General features: G+C 39.0%; 1 protein-coding gene across 6 annotated transcripts in view; it reads left to right on the plus strand.

The window, feature by feature from the left end:
* Positions 1 to 20,782, plus strand: part of Eps-15 (Epidermal growth factor receptor pathway substrate clone 15) — a 61,242-nt gene extending 40,460 nt beyond the window's left edge. For 5 of the 6 annotated variants that reach the window (XM_071660424.1, XM_071660423.1, XM_071660426.1 and 2 more), the window contains 5 exons: positions 2,618 to 2,678; positions 3,976 to 4,055; positions 6,042 to 6,146; positions 11,260 to 11,598; positions 13,828 to 20,782. In XM_071660424.1, coding sequence (XP_071516525.1) covers positions 2,618 to 2,678; positions 3,976 to 4,055; positions 6,042 to 6,146; positions 11,260 to 11,598; positions 13,828 to 14,862 — 1,620 coding nt within the window. In that variant the 3' untranslated portion in view covers positions 14,863 to 20,782. Of the gene's footprint in view, positions 1 to 2,617; positions 2,679 to 3,975; positions 4,056 to 6,041; positions 6,147 to 11,259; positions 11,599 to 13,795 lie in introns of all 6 variants that reach the window. The other variant, XM_071660428.1, reaches the window with a different exon arrangement.
* The last annotated feature ends 641 nt before the right edge of the window (positions 20,783 to 21,423 follow it).

Raw genomic sequence — 21,423 nt, forward strand, 5'->3', positions numbered from 1 at the left:
TTATTAGGTACACTAGGGTTGAGGGTCAAGTCAATTGGGAGGTAAGTTTGAATGGAGAAAAACTGGAGGAAGTAAAGTGTTTTAGATATCTGGGAGTGGATCTGGCAGCGGATGGAACCATGGAAGTGGAAGTGAATCATAGGGTGGGGGAGGGGGCGAAAATCCTGGGAGCCTTGAAGAATGTGTGGAAGTCGAGGACATTATCTCGGAAAGCAAAAATGGTTATGTTTGAAGGAATAGTGGTTCCAACAATGTTGTATGGTTGCGAGGTGTGGGCTATGGATAGAGTTGTGTGCAGGAGGGTGGATGTGCTGGAAATGAGATGTTTGAGGACAATGTGTGGTGTGAGGTGGTTTGATCGAGTAAGTAATATAAGGGTAAGAGAGATGTGTGGAAATAAAAAGAGCGTGGTTGAGAGAGCAGAAGAGGGTGTTTTGAAATGGTTTGGGCACATGGAGAGAATGAGTGAGGAAAGATTGACCAAGAGGATATATGTGTCGGAGGTGGAGGGAACGAGGAGAAGTGGGAGACCAAATTGGAGGTGGAAAGATGGAGTGAAAAAGATTTTGTGTGATTGGGGCCTGAACATGCAGGAGGGTGAAAGGCAGGCAAGGAATAGAGTGAATTGGATCGATGTGGTATACCGGGGTTGACGTGCTGTGAGTGGATTGAATCAGGGCATGTGAAGCGTCTGGGGTAAACCATGGAAAGTTGTGTGGGGCCTGGATGTGGAAAGGAAGCTGTGGTTTCGGGCATTATTGCATGACAGCTAGAGACTGAGTGTGAACAAATGGGGCCTTTGTTGTCTTTTCCTAATGCTCCCTTGCACACATGAGGGGGGAGGGGGATGGTATTCCATGTGTGGCGAGGTGGCTATGGGAATGAATAAAGGCAGACAGTGTGAATTGTGTGCATGGGTATATATGTATGTGTCTGTATGTGTATATATATGTGTACATTGAGATGTATAGGTATGTATTTTTGTGTATGTGGACGTGTATGTATATACATTGTGTATGGGGGTGGGTTGGGCCATTTCTTTTGTCTGTTTCTTTGCGCTACTTCGCAAACGCGGGAGACAGCGACAAAGCAAAAAAACAAAAAATATATATATATATATATATATATATATATGAAGAGTTTTGGAAAGAGAGGCAAGGATGCAGTCTGTTGTGGATGAGAGAGCTTGGGAAGTGAGTCAGTTGTTGTTTGCTGATGATACAGCACTGGTGGCTGATTCATGTGAGAAAATGCAGAAGCTGGTGACTGAGTTTGGTAAAGTGTGTGAAAGAAGAGAGTTAAGAGTAAATGTGAATAAGAGCAAGGTTATTAGCTACAGTAGGGTTGAGGGTCAAGTCAGTTGGGAGGTAAGTTTGAATGGAGAGAAACTGGAGGAAGTGAAGTGTTTTAGATATCTGGGAGTGGACTTGGCAGCGGATGGAAGCGGAAGTGAATCATAGGGTGGGGGAGGGGGTGGAAATTCTGGGAGCGTTGAAGAATGTGTAGAAGTCGAGAACATTATCTCGGAAAGCAAAAATGGGTATGGGTTCCAACAATGTTATATGGTTGCGAGGCGTGGGCTATGTATAGAGTTGTGCGCAGGAGGGTGGATGTGCTGGAAATGAGATGTTTGAGGACGGTATGTGGTGTGAGGTGGTTTGATCAAGTAAGTAATGTAAGGGTAAGAGAGATGTGTGGTAATAAAAAGAGTGTGGTTGAGAGAGCAGAAGAGGGTGTTTTGAAATGGTTTGGTCATATGGAGAGAATGAGTGAGGAAAGATTGACCAAGAGGATATATGTGTCAGAGGTGGAGGAAACGAGGAGAAGTGGGAGACCAAATTGGAGGTGGAAAGATGGAGTGAAGAAGATTTTGAGTGATCGGGGCCTGAACATGCAGGAGGGTGAAAGGAGGGCAAGGAATAGAGTGAATTGGATGGATGTGGTATACCGGGGTTGACGTGCTGTCAGTGGATTGAATCAGGGCATGTGAAACGTCTGGGGTAAACCATGGAAAGCTGTGTAGGTACGTATATTTGCGTGTGTGGACGTATGTATATACATGTGTATGGGGGTGGGTTGGGCCATTTCTTTCATCTGTTTCCTTGCGCTACCTCGCAAACATGGGAGACAGTGATAAAGTATAAAAAAAAAAAATGTATTTATTTTGCTTTGTCGCTGTCTCCCGCGTTAGCGAGGTAGCGCAAGGAAACAGACATATATATATGTATATATATGTAGATATATGTACATGTCTGTGTGTGTATATATATATGCATACGTTGAGATGTGTAGGTATGAATATTTGCATGTGTGGACGTGTATGTATATACATGTGTATGTGGGTGGGTTGGGCCATTCTTTCGTCTGTGTCCTTGCGCTACCTTGCTAACGTGGGAGACAGCTTCAAAGCAAAATATATATATATATGAATGGATGGGCCATTCTTCGTCTGTTTCCTAGCATTACCTCACTGGTGGTAGTTAAACATATGGCAAAGATTGATCTTACTTCTGTCATAGTAGCAGGACTGTATTGTCATGGTAGTATAGAGAATTGTAACGTGTTTATGAAGCATGATTTGTTTCAAGTTTTATCTGACATCATTCCATATCCTCAGGAATCACCTAAAGAGTCCACACCACCCCAGCAGAATGGTTTGCCATCTCAGGAGACTGATAGTGAGTATTATGGGACAGTAGATTGCTTCCCAAAGTAGCAGACCTTGTCCTCAAAACTTTGGGTATTAGCTTATTGAAAAATGTCATCAAGAAAGGTTTTAGTTCCCCCAAAAGATGCAAAGTTCGACAAGATTCAGTGAACTTGCAACCCGAGGACCCTGTTTATGTGGCTTCTGCAGTGCTCAGAAAGTTGCATACACCCAGTGGTCATTTGGCAAGGTGATGTTATGAGTTAATCTGCTTGGGTAAGTATAGGGAAGTTGAGGAGTATGTTTTCTGTGTGGAAGTTGTATTTTGAGTTTTTGGGTTTTTGTGACTTGTTGAACTGGTGTTCTTAGTATTGAAAAGATGTTTGTGTCCATTTTGCTGTCAAGAAAATGTGACACGTGTTTGTCTTTGGAGTGTAGTTCAGTTGGGTGAATGTCTCGTGGATTGGAGTTCAGGACTGAGTTGGGATAATTGTTCTTTAGTATTTGTCACTTTGGTGTGGATTTGTTTTGTTAGTGTGATGTAGTAGGGGCTTTTGGGTCTGTGGGTTAAGATGGTTGAAGTGTGAGGCTGAGAGGAGCTTTTTCTTTCTGTTTATGAAGTGGCTTAAATGGGAAGGGATTAATACCATTGCATCAGATTGGGTGTCAAGTATGAAGTAGGGTTTGCATTGGAAGTATTTTTGGTTTTGTTGTGCAGTATTGAACGTTTATGGCTGTTCACTTGCTGATAATTCTTGTGAGTGCTTTGCTTTGTGTGGTTTCTAGTTTTGTTATACCTGCTTCTGAATGGATGGATGACCAGGTAGGGAAGGTGTGGTTTAGAGTGAAGCAGATATATTGATTGTAGAGAATACAGATGAGTTATTTTGCTTGTCCAAAATAGTTATTCATTAGTGTTCTATGTGCATTTAATTTGTGTTATTTATGGAGGGGGCAGATGTCATGTACTTACTGTATGTGATTATTGCTGGTATGGTTGGTATTTTGTTAAAGGGACTGGTTGGTGAGTCAGGGTGAAGTGAGGATGCAGTTAGGTTTGATATATATCTGAGATTAAGAGCATGCCAGTGGATTTCTTGTATATTGCATGATTTTCCTTACCTTTAAATTTGAATGGTTCAAGGTTTATGCTTGGAAGATTAATCGTGCACTTAAGTGTATTGAATTGACCCATGGGTGGTTCATTGCTGGTTCTGACATTTTAAAACACTGCCTTTTGAATACTGAACTGACCCTTTTGTATATTATTGTATGATTCTTGAGTAGTAAAATTTTGGAAAAATAGTGGTTTGTATTTTTATTTTCAGATAATCCTAAAGCCAAAGATACTTCGTTCTCCGGGGCACATGATCCATTTGCTGCTGCTTTTGGTGGTCAGCAGAACAATGTAAGTATTTGAGCTGTGTTGCTGCTTAATGGTGTGATAAAAATTTGATGTAGGGCTGCACTGATTGAAATCAAAGTATTAAAATCAAGTGATTTGAGTTGTTTTGAATAAAAAGAATAGTCATTGATTTAAATTGAAATTGTTTTATGTTTTTCCACTTTTAGATTGGGAGGAGTGCCAGTTCATCAGCTCTCACTTCTAAGTCGTTATCTTATCTTTTAAATGTCACCTCCTATCCTGGCTTTGATACAGGCTATGTACTCCGTTGAATGGCTTACTTTTCCATCAGAGCCTACAGTGTGTCAGCAGAGTTTGGTTTTGATTACTAAAGAGTTTTCAGTAGACGAAAGCAAATCCTGTTAGCGTAAGAATTAACATACTCGTATAATTAAGGAAAACTTTTATCTTCCAGTAACAAACAAAAGATTGAAATAGATTTAAATCATAGAAATCTGATTTGAATAGTAATATTTTTTTCAACCTTGGTTTGCAAGAAAGATAAGAGCTTTTAGTTTTTCTTTGTTGGATTTGTGAATAATGAGACCAGTGCCTTCGAGTCCCCAGGCTATAGATGCCACAGGATGTTTTTTTAGGTGGCTGATCCAAAAGGAAGATATTAGTGGAAGGAAGACTAGTCTAGTATAGCTAGTATCACTGGTCCCACTTCGCTTTGATGTGCCTGGTAGGACAGATGAGCTGCTCGCTGCACAAGCATGACTTTTTCCTTGTATCAATATATTGTATTGAAAGGAAAGTTCATTATGTACATGAGAGTAGCAACCACCTCGGCTTTTGGATGCACACCATCAGGTGATAACCATTAGCCATTTTGCAATGCTGAACAGAGGCTCCTCATAAGGATCTAGCAGGAAAAGAGAATAAGAGTAAAAAGAATGATAGAGATCAGGTTGTTTGGTTGAACAAAAAGTTGGAATACAGAGACTGCATTGAAAACCAAGGTTTTATTGAGCCAGGTAATGGGAAATGTTAGTGAATTTTGCCAGCATAAGGGTACGCTGTGCATGAAAAGTCACCTTTAGCGAGGCAAAACAGATTACAGACTCATCAAAAAAATCTTGCTGCTGGTGAGTGTTGTGCAGCCTTGGAGCCACAGGAGCCCCAGGAAAAGGGTTCTGGGTAATGCCATTGCTCTTTAAGAAAGAGTTCCTAGGGTAACTAATAATTATGATTATTGTTGTTTTAATTATAATAATGACACTAACAAATAATGTGATAAGGAAACCTTTATTAGAGAGAGAGAAGGCTGATGATGAAAGTGATATATGTTTATATTAGAAGCAACTTGATGCTTCATTAGCAAATGATCTTCAGCTAAGAAAGCTGAGGAGAGAATTTTGAAGACTTTATAAGTAAGGTTGAGGAAATAGTACACATGAGCTGTCTTGAAAGACTGGATAATGAACAGTGCTGTACTACTGTATGTTTGCCTTGCCATATGGCAAAATCTTACTGTAGATATCCCCTGTTATGCTTTCCCAGACATCCTTTGATGAAGACATTTTTTACAGTGGAAAATATAAGCCTCTTAGTACCTTTCAGACAGGTTTTTCTTTGCCACATTGACACTAAATTATTGTTCAGTTGCCTGCTTTATATTTCCAGTTGCTCTTTTCCCATTTTTGTCTCGCTCTATCCCTTTCTTTTCCTGCTTCCTTGTGTGTTTTCTTCTACTTGATTGTACTTTATCCTGTATTCCAATTATCACACATTCTTATTTTTATTTTGAACAAGTGTTGCCTTATTCACTGAGGTGCTTATTAAGCAATATTGCAGAAATTTACAGGAAATGTTTTAAGCGCTGCTCTTTGGTCTTTTTATGCCAAAGACTTTTGAAATCTCCAGTCTTTGAAATATAATGGGAAATATTATGGATGTACAGCTCCCTCATGAATATATTTGTTTGTGAATACATGTAAGAAAAGATTTATGAATATCCTTGTAAGGCATTGTGATGTGGTTTCACAGGTGGATGTGTTTGGATCTTGGGACCAAAACCCAAGTCCAGCAGTCGCTAATCCACAACCTGCAGGTGACCCGTTTGGAGGAGATACCTTCACTTCACAAACAAAGGTATGCATTATGGAGCACCTCACATGACTTGTAGTGCATTTATTTTCATTGATTTTTTTATATGAAGTTGAAAGTTCACTTATACTGTCATGTATTTTACCTTTTTCTATTTAGCATTTGTATGTAAAGTATTTGTATACATAGGTAGCGATGCTATTCTTTCTCCCCTATCCCTGGGGGTGGGGAGAAAGAATACTTCCCATGCATTCCTCATGTGTTGTAGAAGGAGACTAAAGGGGATGGGAGCGGGGGGGCTAGAAACCCTCCCCTCCATGTATTTTGACTTTCTAAAAGGGGAAACAGAAGAAGGAGTCATGCGGGGAGTGTTCATCCTCCTCGAAGGCTCAGATTGGTGTGTCTAAATGTGTGTGGATGTAACCAAGATGAGAAAAAAGGAGAGATAGGTAGTATGTTTGAGGAAAGGAACCTGAATGTTTTGGCTCTGAGTGAAACGAAGCTCAAGGGTAAAGGGGAAGAGTGGTTTGGGAATGTCTTGGGAGTAAAGTCAGGAGTTAGTGAGAGGACAAGAGCAAGGGAAGGAGTAGCACTACTCCTGAGACAGGAGTGGTGGGATTATGTGATAGAGTGTAAGAAAGTAAACTCTAGATTGATATGGGTAAAACTGAAAGTTGATGGAGAGAGATGGGTGATTATTGGTGCATATGCACTTGGGCATGAGAAGAAAGATCATGAGAGGCAAGTGTTTTGGGAGCAGCTGAATGAGTGTGTTAGTAGTTTTGATGCACGAGACCGGGTTATGGTGATGGGTGATTTGAATGCAAAGGTGAGTAATGTGGCAGTTGAGGGAATTATTGGTATACATGGGGTGTTCAGTGTTGTAAATGGAAATGGTGAAGAGCTTGTAGATTTATGTGCTGAAAAAGGACTGGTGATTGGGAATATCTGGTTTAAAAAGAGAGATATACATAAGTATACCTATGTAAGTAGGGGAGATGGCCAGAGAGCGTAATTGGATTACGTGTTAATTGATAGGTGAGCGAAAGAGAGGCTTTTGGATGTTAATGTGCTGAGAGGTGCAACTGGAGGGATGTCTGATCATTATCTTGTGGAGGCGAAGGTGAAGATTTGTAGAGGTTTTCAAAAAAGAAGAGAGAATGTTGGGGTGAAGAGAGTGGTGAGAGTAAGTGAGCTAGGGAAGGAGACTTGTGTGGGGAAGTACCAGGAGAGACTGAGTACAGAATGGAAAAAGGTGAGAACAAAGGAGGTAAGGGGAGTGGGGGAGGAATGGGATGTATTTAGGGGAGCAGTGATGGCTTGCGCAAAAGATGCTTGTGGCATGAGAAGCGTGGGAGGTGGGTTGATTGGAAAGGGTAGTGAGTGGTGGGAATGAAGAAGTAGGATTATTAGTGAAAAAGAAGAGAGAGGCATTTGGACGATTTTTGCAGGGAAATAATGCAAATGAGTGGGAGATGTATAAAAGAAAGAGGCAGGAGGTCAAGAGAAAGGTGCAAGAGGTGAAAAAGAGGGCAAATGAGAGTTGGGGTGAGAGAGTATCATTAAATTTTAGGGAGAATAAAAAGAAGGAGGTAAATAAAGTGTGTAAGACAAGGGAACAAATGGGAACTTCAGTGAAGGGGGCTAATGGGGAGGTGATAACAAGTAGCGGTGATGTGAGAAGGAGATGGAGTGAGTATTTTGAAGGTTTGTTGAATGTGTTTGATGATAGAGTGGCAGATATAGGGTGTTTTGGTCGAAGTGGTGTGCAAAGTGAGAGGGTTAGGGAAAATGATTTGGTAAACAGAGCAGAGGTAGTAAAAGCTTTGTGGAAGATGAAAGCCAGTAAGGCAGCGGGTTTGGATGGTATTGCAGTGGAATTTATTAAAAAAGGGGGTGACTGTATTGTTGACTGGTTGGTAAGGTTATTTAATGTATGTATGATTCATGATGAGGTGCCTGAGGACTGGCGGAATGCTTGCATAGTGCCATTGTACAAAGGCAAAGGGGATAAGAGTGAGTGCTCAAAGTACAGAGGTATAAGTTTGTTGAGTATTCCTGGTAAATTATATGGGAGGGTATTGATTGAGAGGGTGAAGGCATGTACAGAGCATCAGATTGGGGAAGAGCAGTGTGGTTTCAGAAGTGGTAGAGGATGTGTGGATCAGGTGTTTGCTTTGAAGAATGTATGTGAGATATACTTAGAAAAGCAAATGGATTTGTATGTAGCATTTATGGATCTGGAGAAGGCATATGATAGAGTTGATAAAGATGATCTGTGGAGGGTACTAAGAATATATGGTGTAGGAGGCAAGTTGTTTGAAGCAGTGAAAAGTTTTTATCGAGGATGTAAGGCATGTGTACGTGTAGGAAGAGAGGAAAGTGATTGGTTCTCTGTGAATGTAGGTTTGCAGCAGGGGTGTATGATGTTTCCATGGTTGTTTAATTTGTTTATGGATGGGGTTGTTAGGGAGGTAAATGCAAGAGTTTTGGAAAGAGGGGCAAGTATGCAGTCTTTTGTGGATGAGAGAGCTTGGGAAGTGAGTCAGTTGTTGTTCGCTGATGATACAGCGCTGGTGGCTGATTCATGTGAGAAACTGCAGAAGCTGGTGACTGAGTTTGGTAAAGTGTGTGAAAGAAGAAAGTTGAGAGTAAATGTGAATAAGAGCAAGGTTATTAGGTACAGTAGGGTTGAGGGTCAAGTCAATTGGGAGGTAAGTTTAAATGGAGAAAAACTGGAGGAAGTGAAGTGTTTTAGATATCTGGGAGTGGATTTGGCAGCGGATGGAACCATGGAAGCGGAAGTGAATCATAGGGTTGGGGAGGGGGGCAAAAATTCTGGGAGCGTTGAAGAATGTGTGGAAGTCAAGAATATTATCTCGGAAAGCAAAAATGGGTATGCTTGAAGGAATAGTGGTTCCAACAATGTTATATGGTTGCGAGGCGTGGGCTATGGATAGAGTTGTGCGGAGGAGGGTGGATGTGCTGGAAATGAGATGTTTGAGGACAATATGTGGTGTGAGGTGGTTTGATCGAGTAAGTGATAATAGGGTAAGAGAGATGTGTGGTAATAAAAAGAGAGTGGTTGAGAGAGCAGAAGAGGGTGTTTTGAAATGGTTTGGTCACATGGAGAGAATGAGTGAGGAAAGATTGACCAAGAGGATATATGTCTGTTTTGGGGTGGGGGATGTGGAGGTGAGTCAGTTGCTGTTTGCTGATGACAACGTTGGTGGGAGACTCCAGTGAGAAATTGCAGAAGGTGGTGTCTGAGTTTAGGATAGAGTGTGTGAGGAGAAAGTTGATAGTTAATGAAAATAACAGTAGAATTATTAAGTTTAGCCAGGTAGAAGGACAGTTTGGTTGGACAGTGAGTTTGATCAGAGAAGAATTAGAGGAGTGGAGTGTTTTAGAACTCCAGTGCACTGTAGTTCACTAGTTATGGAGAGAGACTTACAGTGGCCATCCGCTTGAGTGAGTTTCAGAAGGGAACAGGTGTCAAAGGTATAGATAGTTGGATAGATAGAGTGTTTTAGATACCCGGAAGTGGACATGGCATTGGACAGAACAATGTGAGCTGAAGTAGGCCTTAGGGTGGGTGTGGGAACAAATATCCTAGGTACATTTAGGAGTTTGTAGACAGAAAGGTCACTGTATGTGAGGGCAATGATGTTTATGTTTATGATATTGTAGTCATTATGGTGCTACATGGGTTTGAGGCTTGGATGCTTGATTAAAAAGTATGGAAGACACTGGATGTGTCAGATATTGAATGTTTGAGGACAGCGTGTGGTGTGAGGGGGTTGATCAAGTCGAAAATTATAGGATGAGAGAGAAGTAAGGGAGGGAAAAGAGTAAGTATGGTAGACCTGGTGTCTACTGGAGAGGGTGAGCTGATTTGGTGTGGACATACAGAGAGGATTAGTCAGGAGAGGCTGACTAGGGGGGGTATGCACTGTCAGAGGTGTAGAGAGCAATAAGTTGGAAATGGAGGAGGTGAAATGACGGCGTGAAAGATATTTTGAATGGTCGTGGCCTGAACATGTAGCAGGGTGTGAGACATGCTAAGAATTGAGTAAACTGGAGTGACGTGGTGTACAGGGGGCAAGATGCTGTTGATTGGTTGAATGAGGGCATATGAAGTGGTAAGAAAAACCACAAAAAGGTCTTTGGGGCTTGAATGTAGAAAGGGGGCTATGATTTTGGTGCATTATATATGACAGCAAGAGAGTGGATATGAGTGAAGCTGTCTGTTCCTGGCACTGATTTGCTGACACAGGAATAGGAAAACAAATGCAAAAAAAGTTTATTATATCCAGACGTGCGGATATGCACAGCAGTTACCAACGTTTGCTTATTTAGAATCTGTAATGTTGTATGGTGTAACTGGACTCCACCTGCTTGAGGTTACACCATGAGTGAAAAGTCACCTTTGGAGAGGCTGCATCATTAGGAATGCCATAGTTTGTCAAAGAACTTCTCATCCCATAGGAGCTTACCTATATTTGGTTCTGGTAGTAGTGCAGCCTTGGGCTGTGGGAACCCTTAGAAAGGGTCCATAGAATAGAAATTGGTCCTGAGGTGATTAAAAGATATACATAATAGTTATGAAAGTGCATATGATAGTGAAAGATGTGCATACTTTCATTTTCTGATAAACACTAGAACTTTTGTCAATTTTATTTACTGGTGACAACAGTTTTATTAGAATTTATCTTAAGGGTTGCAAAACCTGGCACTTGGAAGTGGCAGGGTATCATGTTTGTAGGCATATTTCTTTCTTCATTGCTCTTTATAATTCTGTAAGATTTTTCTACCAGATTTGGTAGGAGTGATGCTATCTTGATTGTACTGCCACTTCCTTGGTGAGATGAAATGCCGTACTGTGCGTAAAATTATTTTGTTGCATTTTTGCAGAGGTAGTGTGCAGTGTTTAGTGGTGCTCTTTTTCAATCATAGAAATATAAAATGTCACTTATATCTTCACAAGATCTTGGTTTATGTACCTGTGACATTCACTTAGTGCAGAAAATGTAAAGGGGAAAGAACAAACTTTGATGGAAAAAGAGCAATGTGTGTGATTTAGTTGTAAGGGACATAGTTTCTACATTGATTTACATTATGGTTTCTTGGTGAAAATGAGTTTTTATTTGTCTCTTAGGGTGCTAATGATCCATTTGGGAGTGAGCCATTCAGTGCTGGAGGTGGTCCTCCACCAAGACCTGAGAGTCCCACTCCAGCTCTTCCACCTAAGAAATCCAAACAGCCACCTCCAAGACCTGCACCCCCTAAAACCCGGCCAGCAAAGCCACCTCCTCCACAAATTAATTCTAATAATAATCCTACCAATAATCCTAATACAAAAATGAACACGAACACTAATTCAGACACTGGTTCTAGTGACCCCTTTGCAGGGGGCTGGGGAGATAACAAAACTGCAAGTACAGCAAATAATTGTGGCTTTGCAGATTTTGCCAACTTTGCCGATTTTGATACAAAGGTGAGTTTGAAAAATCTTTAGAAGTTCTTGTGCTACAGCTTTATATTTGCTTAAATTTATATGTTTTGCTTTGATTAATACACACACACACACACACACACACACACACACAACACACACACACACACACACAACACACACACACACACACATACTTTTTTTTATAAATGTATAACTCACTTATGTGCCTTACCCACGCTGTGCTAGACTTGCCCTCTGCCAGTGGCCTGTTAGAGGTGAGGCACTAAAGGCTGAGAAGCAGCACTGGATTTCTTTAGTTTAGATACTGTTGCTGTGGCCACCCCTTTGAGGGAGTTCTAGTTGGGACAGGCATCAGAGATATAGATAGATTTTCCATGAAAATCTGTTTTAAGTTGCTGATTATGTCTCCTGAACAGTAAAAACATACAAACCAGAGATTTGTGATTGTCTTTTATTATAAAGATTGTTATCAGGTAAAAATGGTTTATAAATCGGAAGTGATTTTTGTCATCGTCACTCTGTTCTCAGTTTCGTGGGATGGATTAGTTAGATATAGCCCTCACAACATCTCTCAAACACACATCTTCGATGAAATACAAGATTCCCCACATATAAGAGTGTTTCATGTTTTTTCACTTTACATACTAAATTGATACATTATGTGAGAGTATTGTATCCATTCATACCAACTTCCTATACAAAATACTTCCATTGCATGTGAACCTCATTAATTTCCTTAGCATCATCGTGGTTGTTATATTTCTGAGTACATTGATGTCCTAAGTACCTGCTTTGATTTGTTTGCAAAAAAGTGTTTTATTTGTTAACTTTATCTGTGCAACAGATTTGCTTTTCTCTCTGTGTGTTTTGTTATAACATTCATTATTTGATCTTTAAGACATATTGCTCAGTGAATGATTTACTTTATAGAGGACATTGAGTAACTCAGAGATTTGAATTTGAAACTAGTCTCTGAATTTACATCTATACCAGCGTTATATTTTCAGTTTTACAGTTTTCTTCCATTCAGATGAATAATGTGTTATGAAATTTTGATATTTATAGGAATTTACTTTGAAAGTATTGAAAGTTAGAGTTTTATGGATGTAAATTGTTTTGCTTGATAACAAAGACTTTAGCGAGTAAGTGCAGGGTAAGTGTTAAATGTAGCCATGTGCATTATAATTTTTCTTAATTTAGCACATGTGTTCTGAGTTGCTCAGAAATGATTTTGTAATTAAGATGCATGTTAAGATTTTTTTTTTTCTTTACTAAAGTATAAGTAATTTCATTCCTGATTTATTTTTGAAATTTGTTAAGTATCCTTCAATGAATATTAATATGAATATATATTGTGTTCACTAAGACTTTTTGAGCATACATGTAAGGAAGAGGAAATAGAAGTACTGTCTTTGGGCAGTGTTTCTGAATTTTGGGTAGAACCTATCACACACTTTTTTTTCTTTATATAGCATGGAAGTAGGTAGGATGATATATCAGTGCAATGTTGCATTATGTTTTTGAAACTTTGACGAAGCTTGCAAAATTATGCCTGGTTTTTTATATGAGTTATCATTCATTTATTGCTGAGTCGTTTATGTTCTGTAGCTAATGTTGTAGCTGTACCTCTATCAAAAGTTTTGATTATTGAAAAGAATGTCCTTATTTTCAAAAGAGAAAAAACTTTATGGAGTTTTAAGGTCAGGGACAGCTGTAATATGCTAATAATTATATATACTTGGACTCTAAAGAGGTAGTGCTTAGATGTGAGAAGTAAAACCACCAGCTAGCATGTAGTGAATAGAAACATGCTTTAAATTTTTACATGTAAATGCATGAAAATTTCTTTTATGTAGCATCATCTGTCACATCTTTGGTTAGCCAGAATATGTCTGACTATGATAAGGAGGTTCATTGATATAATTCATCTCATTTTCATCTGTTCCTTAGTTTTATCCTAGTATTCTGATTTTCAGTTTGTAGCATGTTGGTGTAAGCAGACGGTCATTGTTGTTGGGTAAGCCTGGCACTACACACCAAGTTTGTTTTGTTCATTCATTTGGTAATGTATGTTGCCTTTCCCAGTATCTCTGTTGCACCAGTTTTTAATTTTTTGGAATGCCCGTTATATTCTTTTCCTTTCAGTTGTAGTGCAGCCCCGCGGCGTATGCTGGCAGTAACAAGGGTTCCCCCCCCTCTCTCTTTACCTTTGCAGCACTGATTCCCAACTCACCCTCTTCTCACTAGTGTTCCAAGGTAGTCGCCAGCAACTCTGCATCGCCTTGGGGGGATGATGAGAAGTTCACGTCGTCCACCAAACATGCAGCACCAAGTGATGAGGACCCTTTTGGTTCACCATTCTCAACGATGAAAGACAGTTCAAGAAGCGGTGACAACTCCCCTTGGCCTCAGGATACCTTTGGATCATCAGGGTTTGTCTCTGATGAAGGATTTGGAGATGCTGCTGTATTTACTCAGGATGATCCATTTAGCGGATCATCTGAAGCTGCTGATCCTTTTGGTGGTGATTACGACCCCTTCAAGGATCAGGGCTTCAAGGATGCTGACAAATTTTCATGGGAAGATGAACCAGATGTGTTTAATACATTACCTGACAATCCAGGAGTGAGTGCTGCTGATAACCCTGTTGATAATGCAGCATTTAGCAAGACTGATCCTTTTGGCTCCAGTATTAATGAAGATGCAAATGCTAATGTGTCTACAGAATTTCCCAGTGAAGATACATTTGAATTTTCGTTTAGTAACAAAAGTCAGTTTGATTCAAATGAAAATAGCCGATCAAAATCTGCAATTGGGGACCCATTTGCCTATCAGACGAAAGAGACTGTCCCTCTGCGATCAAAAACTTCCCTCGGTGAACGAAGAAACATTGATTTTGATTTTGATCCGTTTTCATCATCAAAGGTAACAAAGGCAGAGAAGAATAAATGGAAGAGCAATGAGGATCTTCTAAATGAAAATTTTAGTCCAGGTGATGACTGGGGCAGTAATAGTGGATCACTTGCTAACACAGCCAGCCCCTTCAGTGATAGCTTCACTACCAAACCTCTGAATAAAAACATGCACCAGCAAACTCACTTGGTAACTGAAGATGAGCAGCTAGCTTGGGCAGCTCAGGAGAGCATTAGAATGGAGGAGTTTCGGAAACAGCAGGAGGAACAAGAACGTGCGGAACTTGAGTTGGCACTCACTCTTTCACGGTCTTTGAACCAATCTCCTGCTCAACCTCACTCCTCACGATCGCCATCAACAGGCTTGTAGACATGGGACATTGGAAAGTCAGTTGTACATATGTTTAAAACTATTATGATAGGATAAAATTGTTATGATATTAATGTTGGAATTTAGAATGTAGTATAGTTGTTTTCTTGTTTAAGAGTTCTGTAGTTTTGGAATGTATTGCGGCTTTGTTAAGCAAATTTATCTGATTTGGCTAGCCTATATGTACAGAAATGGGACATATACACAACTTACAAGGGGTTTTCATTCTCTTTCTGCATTTCTCTCTGTAACAAAGAGAATATTGTTTCGTGTATTGAAGTAAAGAATGGTAACTTCATCTCATGACATGATGCTAAGAAGTGCTGTAACATGATTAGTTAACAATAGTTAGTGTCTTTGCTCTCTGATGAAGTTAAAACAGAAAAGTTGTTGACAAGTTGTTGAAATGTTACAGCTACCCTCCTTAGCTTTCTCGTTCATAATTGTGCATAATGTTTCATTAGCAGACATGTATTATTGGGGAATTTTTTCTGTAAAATGGCCATTCTTTACTATTGACTATTGTAAAGGGTTGTTGCAATCTTTTACACAAGAAAAATATATTGGATATATTTGTTGATTTGGGCGCCCTTTCTGAAGTAATTGATTTTTCAAAGAAAGGAAATTAGCTATTACATTAAAGAGCTACAGTCAGTGGAGTATAATTATGATTAAGATGAATTAAGTAGCATATTGGTTTGTGCGTGTGTTTAAGTGCCATTATCAGGTGTAGGATGGCTCATGCCAGTGATAGTCAAACACAAGCTCGTAACAGACCATTCCCAGTCTCTCCAAAGGATCAAGTCTGGATTCAGGTTTTGATATATTTTTGTAATTGCATGATTAAGTTTTTTACATTGTAAATATTTTCAGTTTGTTATTCTCATATATCAGGATTTTGAATTCATATACTTTACGGAATTAAGAAATTCACAGCACAGATTTTTTTTCCATAAAAAAAGTTTGCTCATACTGAGTTTTATAGTGTATGGTTTACCCATTTGATATTATCTGTTTTAAAGAGAGGATGTGTTCTTTCATAATGGCTTTTTTAATGGAAAAGCTGAGTTATCTGTATACCGAATTCTGTATTTTTTAGTTTTCTGAAGCTCGTGCAACTATGTTATATTTTTGTGATATTTGCATCTTGCAGGATTTTCCTCACTTCTGTTATTTACTTTGCAGTTGAATTTTAGCACGAAAAGTAGTTTTTTTTAAATGATATAATTCAAAACAGACGTTTAAGTGTATTTTAGTGTAATAGAAATGCACAGAAAACGAGTAAAACTTTATGAATACCAAAATTAAGCATGAAGGTGAAACTAACATTCCTGTAAAGCTTTCTTGCTTATGTCTTCCAAGAAGCAATATTTCTCATTCCTCCTGGCCCCCACTTCCTTTCTTTGGGCCATGGTCCACTACCTCGACACCCCTACTGACTAAGGTAGGGGATTTCTTTGTCCCAGTCAGATTGGCAACAAAAAGCTGTGTCATCCAGGTGTGGGAGAACTGGTAGGCAGCCTGGTGGCCTGAGGGAAGCTAAATCACATTGTGAGGTGCACGAGAGGTAGCTGGCTAGGATTCGTTATATAAATAAATCTCTGAGACTTGCTGTTGAGGTTAATCATAGAGGTTATGAGTATCTAGTTTCTTCAGGGAATTATTCAGATTTCAAATGACATCCAAACAGTTTGTGAGCTATTACAGAATAAAATGTTTTCATTTGACATGAACTGAAATATGTTTCACATAGCTGTAAAGGCCAGTTTAAATCGCGGCAGATTTGGGATCGTAGTATGGTACATGTGGCTTACCATCGTCTTCCACAGACCCAAACTGGAGGTGGGTTCTAATCTGTCATGCAATCTGCATGCTGAATTTTAACATGGTACTTGAATGTACTGAGTATTTTTCAATTATCTTCAAAGTTATGATTCCCAGTCATTTTTAGTGTACTTCTGCAGCTACATGGCAGGAAGATCTAAGTGACCGATTTTTGTCCTTATCCAGCAGTTGAGTGCATAGTGAAAAGTTTCACCCGTCCTGCTTGTTTCATCTAGAGAATGCCGCATTACTGTCCATGAATGCTGTTGAAAGTCCACGCATTGTAAACAAGACTACATGATGTGAGAGAAGAATGAGTCCCTTTGTATTGTGGCATGAAATGAAACTGGGTAATTTTTTCACTACACCTGGCCTTGTGGGGGTTGTTGCCTGATCTTTGATAGTTTGTACCATCTGAGGGACTTGTCAGTTCAGGACTGGACGACTGTAGCTTTAAATTTACAACACGTCTTTGTTGAAAAAATTTTATGTTTGATACAAACTCTGCATGTTTATAGTAAATAACTGGTAATATGTAGTGACACAGCAAAAACTTTTGTTGAAATGATTGCATTGATGAATAATGTTGTATGTATGATGTAAAATGCCTTACTGGTTCCAGGAAGTTGTGTTGTAGCCAAATTTTGTGGTGTATAAAGTCAAGTATCCAGGTGTGTCTGGAATCTATTTCTTGTTTTTCCTTGTAAATGTTTCTGTGAAATACTCGTGTAACAAGGTAGCGTACCATTAAGCTAGTGTAAAAAGGCATAGAAATGTATATTAGTGGATTTCCTTTTCCTCCATGCCCTTGTCACCTACTTCTGTTCTCTCTCTCTCTCTCTCTCTCTCTCTCTCTCTCTCTCTCTCTCTCTCTCTCTCTCTCTCTCTCTCAAGTTGTTGTTGAAAGTGCATTTTTGTGAGGAACATGGAGAGATCATTTGTTAGGTCAAAGACAATACTGTAGTAGGAGGCACATTGACTAGATAGTGGAGTGTGGTGGGGAGCACTAAGATTGTAGTTTGCTGCATTTCTTTGATATTGTATTATACTTATTTGCTGCTAACTATTGTGAATTTTTTTGTGAATTTGGACTGAACACTGCGACTTCAGTTTTACCCAGTTCTCTCAGTTTTGTTGTTTTGTTGCCATACAATTACAAAATTGGTTTTGCTGTTAAAACAATTGATATGGAATGTTCATCACATATGATACTGTATTTCTTAAAGTAGATATTTGAAATTTTAGCTTATCCAGTGAATTCACTAATGGAAAATAAAAGGAGCAGGACGAGTTTTTTCCTTCTCTTTTTTTTCCAGTTGTCAGACAGTAAGAAGTATTAGGAAAAGAATATGAAACTGTGAAACTTTGTGCATTGTGTGCTTGATAATCTAAGCTTGATTATGCTTTGAATTTTTTTTTTTTTTTTTGATAATTAGAAATTGAAAATATAAAAGAAATTGTGTCTTTAGATGTTTCTTTGCAGTTTGCAGAGTATGAAATAATGGTATTTTGAAAGAAAGTTATTCTCTGCTGTCATTTCCCATCATTCAGTCAGTATATGGAATCTGCTGTCATTATTTGGACAATGAAAGTTTAATGCCTTTAAAAACTTCATTTTTCCCAAGCCTTACAAAAACTGTAACCAAGTACAGAATGATCAAATTGCCCAGTCATGAGGTTTAGGATATAGTGATGTGTTCATAATTTTTAAGGGTTAATAAGCTAACTTTACCAGAATTAGTGAGACGAAGTTAGCTGAGAGTTGTATTTTATGTGGGACTCTCCACATTAGGAAGCAAAGGTCAAGATGATTATTTGTAACCTTTTGGCACTCTTTATTTATTGGATGTGTGTTTTTTGAACATTTCTGTTATTCATTGTAGTTCTTTCCATTTATATTTTAATGTGGGGTATCAGCACTGTGTGCTGAATGTACCGCAGTATGTCGCCTTGCATATACTTGTTGTCAGTATTACATCATCAGTATATAGGACAGCTGGTGGTGGTTGTGTAAGTGGCACAACTAATTAGAGATTTTCCAAGAGTATGAAATGTTTAGTTCAGTCATATTTTTTTCTTCTAAGAAGGTAAAACATACATTCAAATTCAAAGTTCTAAGTCGGTGTGAGGATAGGAAGGACAGCTGTTATGTTTAAAAGATTTTTGAAAGTATGAATGAAATCCTTCAGTTGGAGGTACAAGTATCACCTATGGGGAAGAAAGTAAGCCTCTTACAGTGTTGCACGTACCAACAGACTGACATCGTAGCTTACATGCATGTGACCCAGCATTTGAATCATGATATTTATACCAGATAATCAACCAGTCTTTTTATATATCAGGTATGCTGTTATTTGCCCCCGAAACAGTACCACATCTAGATACTGACTTTTTGTTCAGGTGCATTTCTTAATTGAATTCTTGTATCTGGGCTTTAGAAGATAAGACAGATTTATATTGTCCATAGAAATATCAAAAATGAACTAAACTTGCTTGTTGGCAGGGTGGTACAGTTTAGGGAATTTCAAGTGATAACAGCTCAAAGTCACTCAAACTAATGGTGACATTTCTGCTCATGTGCTCATAATATCTCGCCTCAGTGCTCCGAATTCATGGGTTTACTCATGAACACAGTGTGTTTTGAAGTATTATGTTGAGAATGAATCTCGCTTGTTGTAGGTAAAGAGTGGTGTATGTTAAAGTAACTATACAAAATACACATCTTATATGAGTCCATGAGTGATTGCATATTATTTATTAATGGAGATACATGACTGAACAGTTTCAAGTTGGTCTTCAATAAAAGAAATGTATAGTTTGAGAATAACATAAAGTCTATAGGAATTCAGTGCTGTTAATTAAATAGTTTTTGCATTATGATAACATTTAGCAAAATTCCCTGTAAACAGTTTTCTCTTGAAATGAGAAATATTCACAATGTAAAAACAAAATAATGGTACCTGTTGTAAAGTGACTGTACTGAATATAGTTGAGTAGGTGCATGCTGGTCAGTTTATATTGACACAAATATATTTTAGTTTCATGACCATAATGCTAATTCATGCCTTGTATTTATCTCTTATTTTTATTAAATCCACTCCCCAATGCCATGGGGTGGATCAGGTGCAAATTTATGTATTACCATAAGGGACACTTGCTCTCATACACTTATCCTTGTATATACAGGCTTGAAATGCAGTATACTCCATTTCTCATCTTTGACGAGTGAAGACAGCAACCAGTGCTCATATGACCAACGAACTGTTTGGTTATTTCTCTTCATTTAAGTGTGAACGTGTATATTTTGATGTACCATGTAAGAGAGTGGAGATACTTTTACTGATTCAGGTGGAGTTGTGAAGACGGTGTGAAGTTACGACCCAACTCTCACTTTGCCATCACAATATCTTTCTCCTAGGCAATGTAGCTCCTTTTCTGCCTTTGCCAGTCATGTGCCACCACCACCCTGTTCCCGACTCCCAGGCTGGCGTTCTCATACCACTGGAGTGCTTGTTATCATTGCTTTTCTCCTCCAAGCAGGAATCCCACAGTAAAATCATTGGTTGTAGGTTGTCTGTATTATGAATTTTAATAATAGATCTAATGACAGCCCTAGGATGATTTGAGTGACGTTACATATTCTGTGCTCCAGTGGTGTTGATGATTATTGGTGCCTGAGTGCGTTGCCTTTATCTTGAACTGTCGGTGTTTCTGATTTGTGGTGAGCCAGTATGAAGAGTGTACTTTTGTTTTCTCGCCATGTTTCCCAGACACTCTGTATGAACTTTATTTTACCAGATTGTTATTAATTGGTAAACACGGTGTACCATTTTATATTTTTAGACTTGCAGTTAAACTTCATTGAAGTAAGATTTAGGGGTATCATTTTTTGTGTTATGTCTTCATTGGAAATTTATTGCCTGTTCATTTGACATTAAAGTTGGTGCTGTTATCTCACCAACTAGGAAATATTCCCCAGATACTACCACAGTGAGGAAACTGCGTGGTTGCTCCCATCAATAAATCGTGTTGTTCAGTGTCACCGTCATGTTATCTCAATGTAAATAATGCTTAATAAACAAACATGTTCACCAAGTGCCTGCTGTATTATTCACCTTCCTTCCTGATAACATATCAGCTTCATGGAAGATGTATATTTATGGAGCAAGGGTAGAAGTGATGAGTTTAGATGATGCTCCTCTTGTGAGACAAATTGCACATGTTTGGAGTGTAACCAGTCAAGGTAAAGCCCCACTCCAGTAAATTTAATCTCTTCCAAGATGTCAAAATCACTTGGAAAAATGGGAAGGTGTTGATTTATAAACTATCTCAGTTTTATTGTAACCTTCCTCCCTTGGAGGTCCTTAGCAGAATGCCTCGACGTCCAACATGTTTATTTGTACATTAACTTGACCACAGACACCTGTGTGTAGGTAGTAGTTGGTAGGCAGCCAACGACCAGGGAGGTATATTACCGGTACTACCCGCCTGGGTATCAGGAGGGTAGTGATGGCCTCTTAGTGAGCCAGCACTTAAGTGGTTGTCAAGTTGCACTCCTCAGACCCAGGTAGCTGTCTTTTCTTTCTGCCTCACCCACACGTGGACTGCTGGCATTCTGTCCACAGAACCACAATCTCTCTTCATACATAGCACTTGACAACGCTTGACTCTCACAGATTCTTCATATTTAGATTTTCTTGTGGTGAGCACTATGTGCTAGCCCTGCCTTTTGGCAAA

Source organism: Panulirus ornatus, chromosome 71, assembly GCF_036320965.1.
Source record: "Panulirus ornatus isolate Po-2019 chromosome 71, ASM3632096v1, whole genome shotgun sequence".
NCBI classification, from domain to species: domain Eukaryota; kingdom Metazoa; phylum Arthropoda; class Malacostraca; order Decapoda; family Palinuridae; genus Panulirus; species Panulirus ornatus.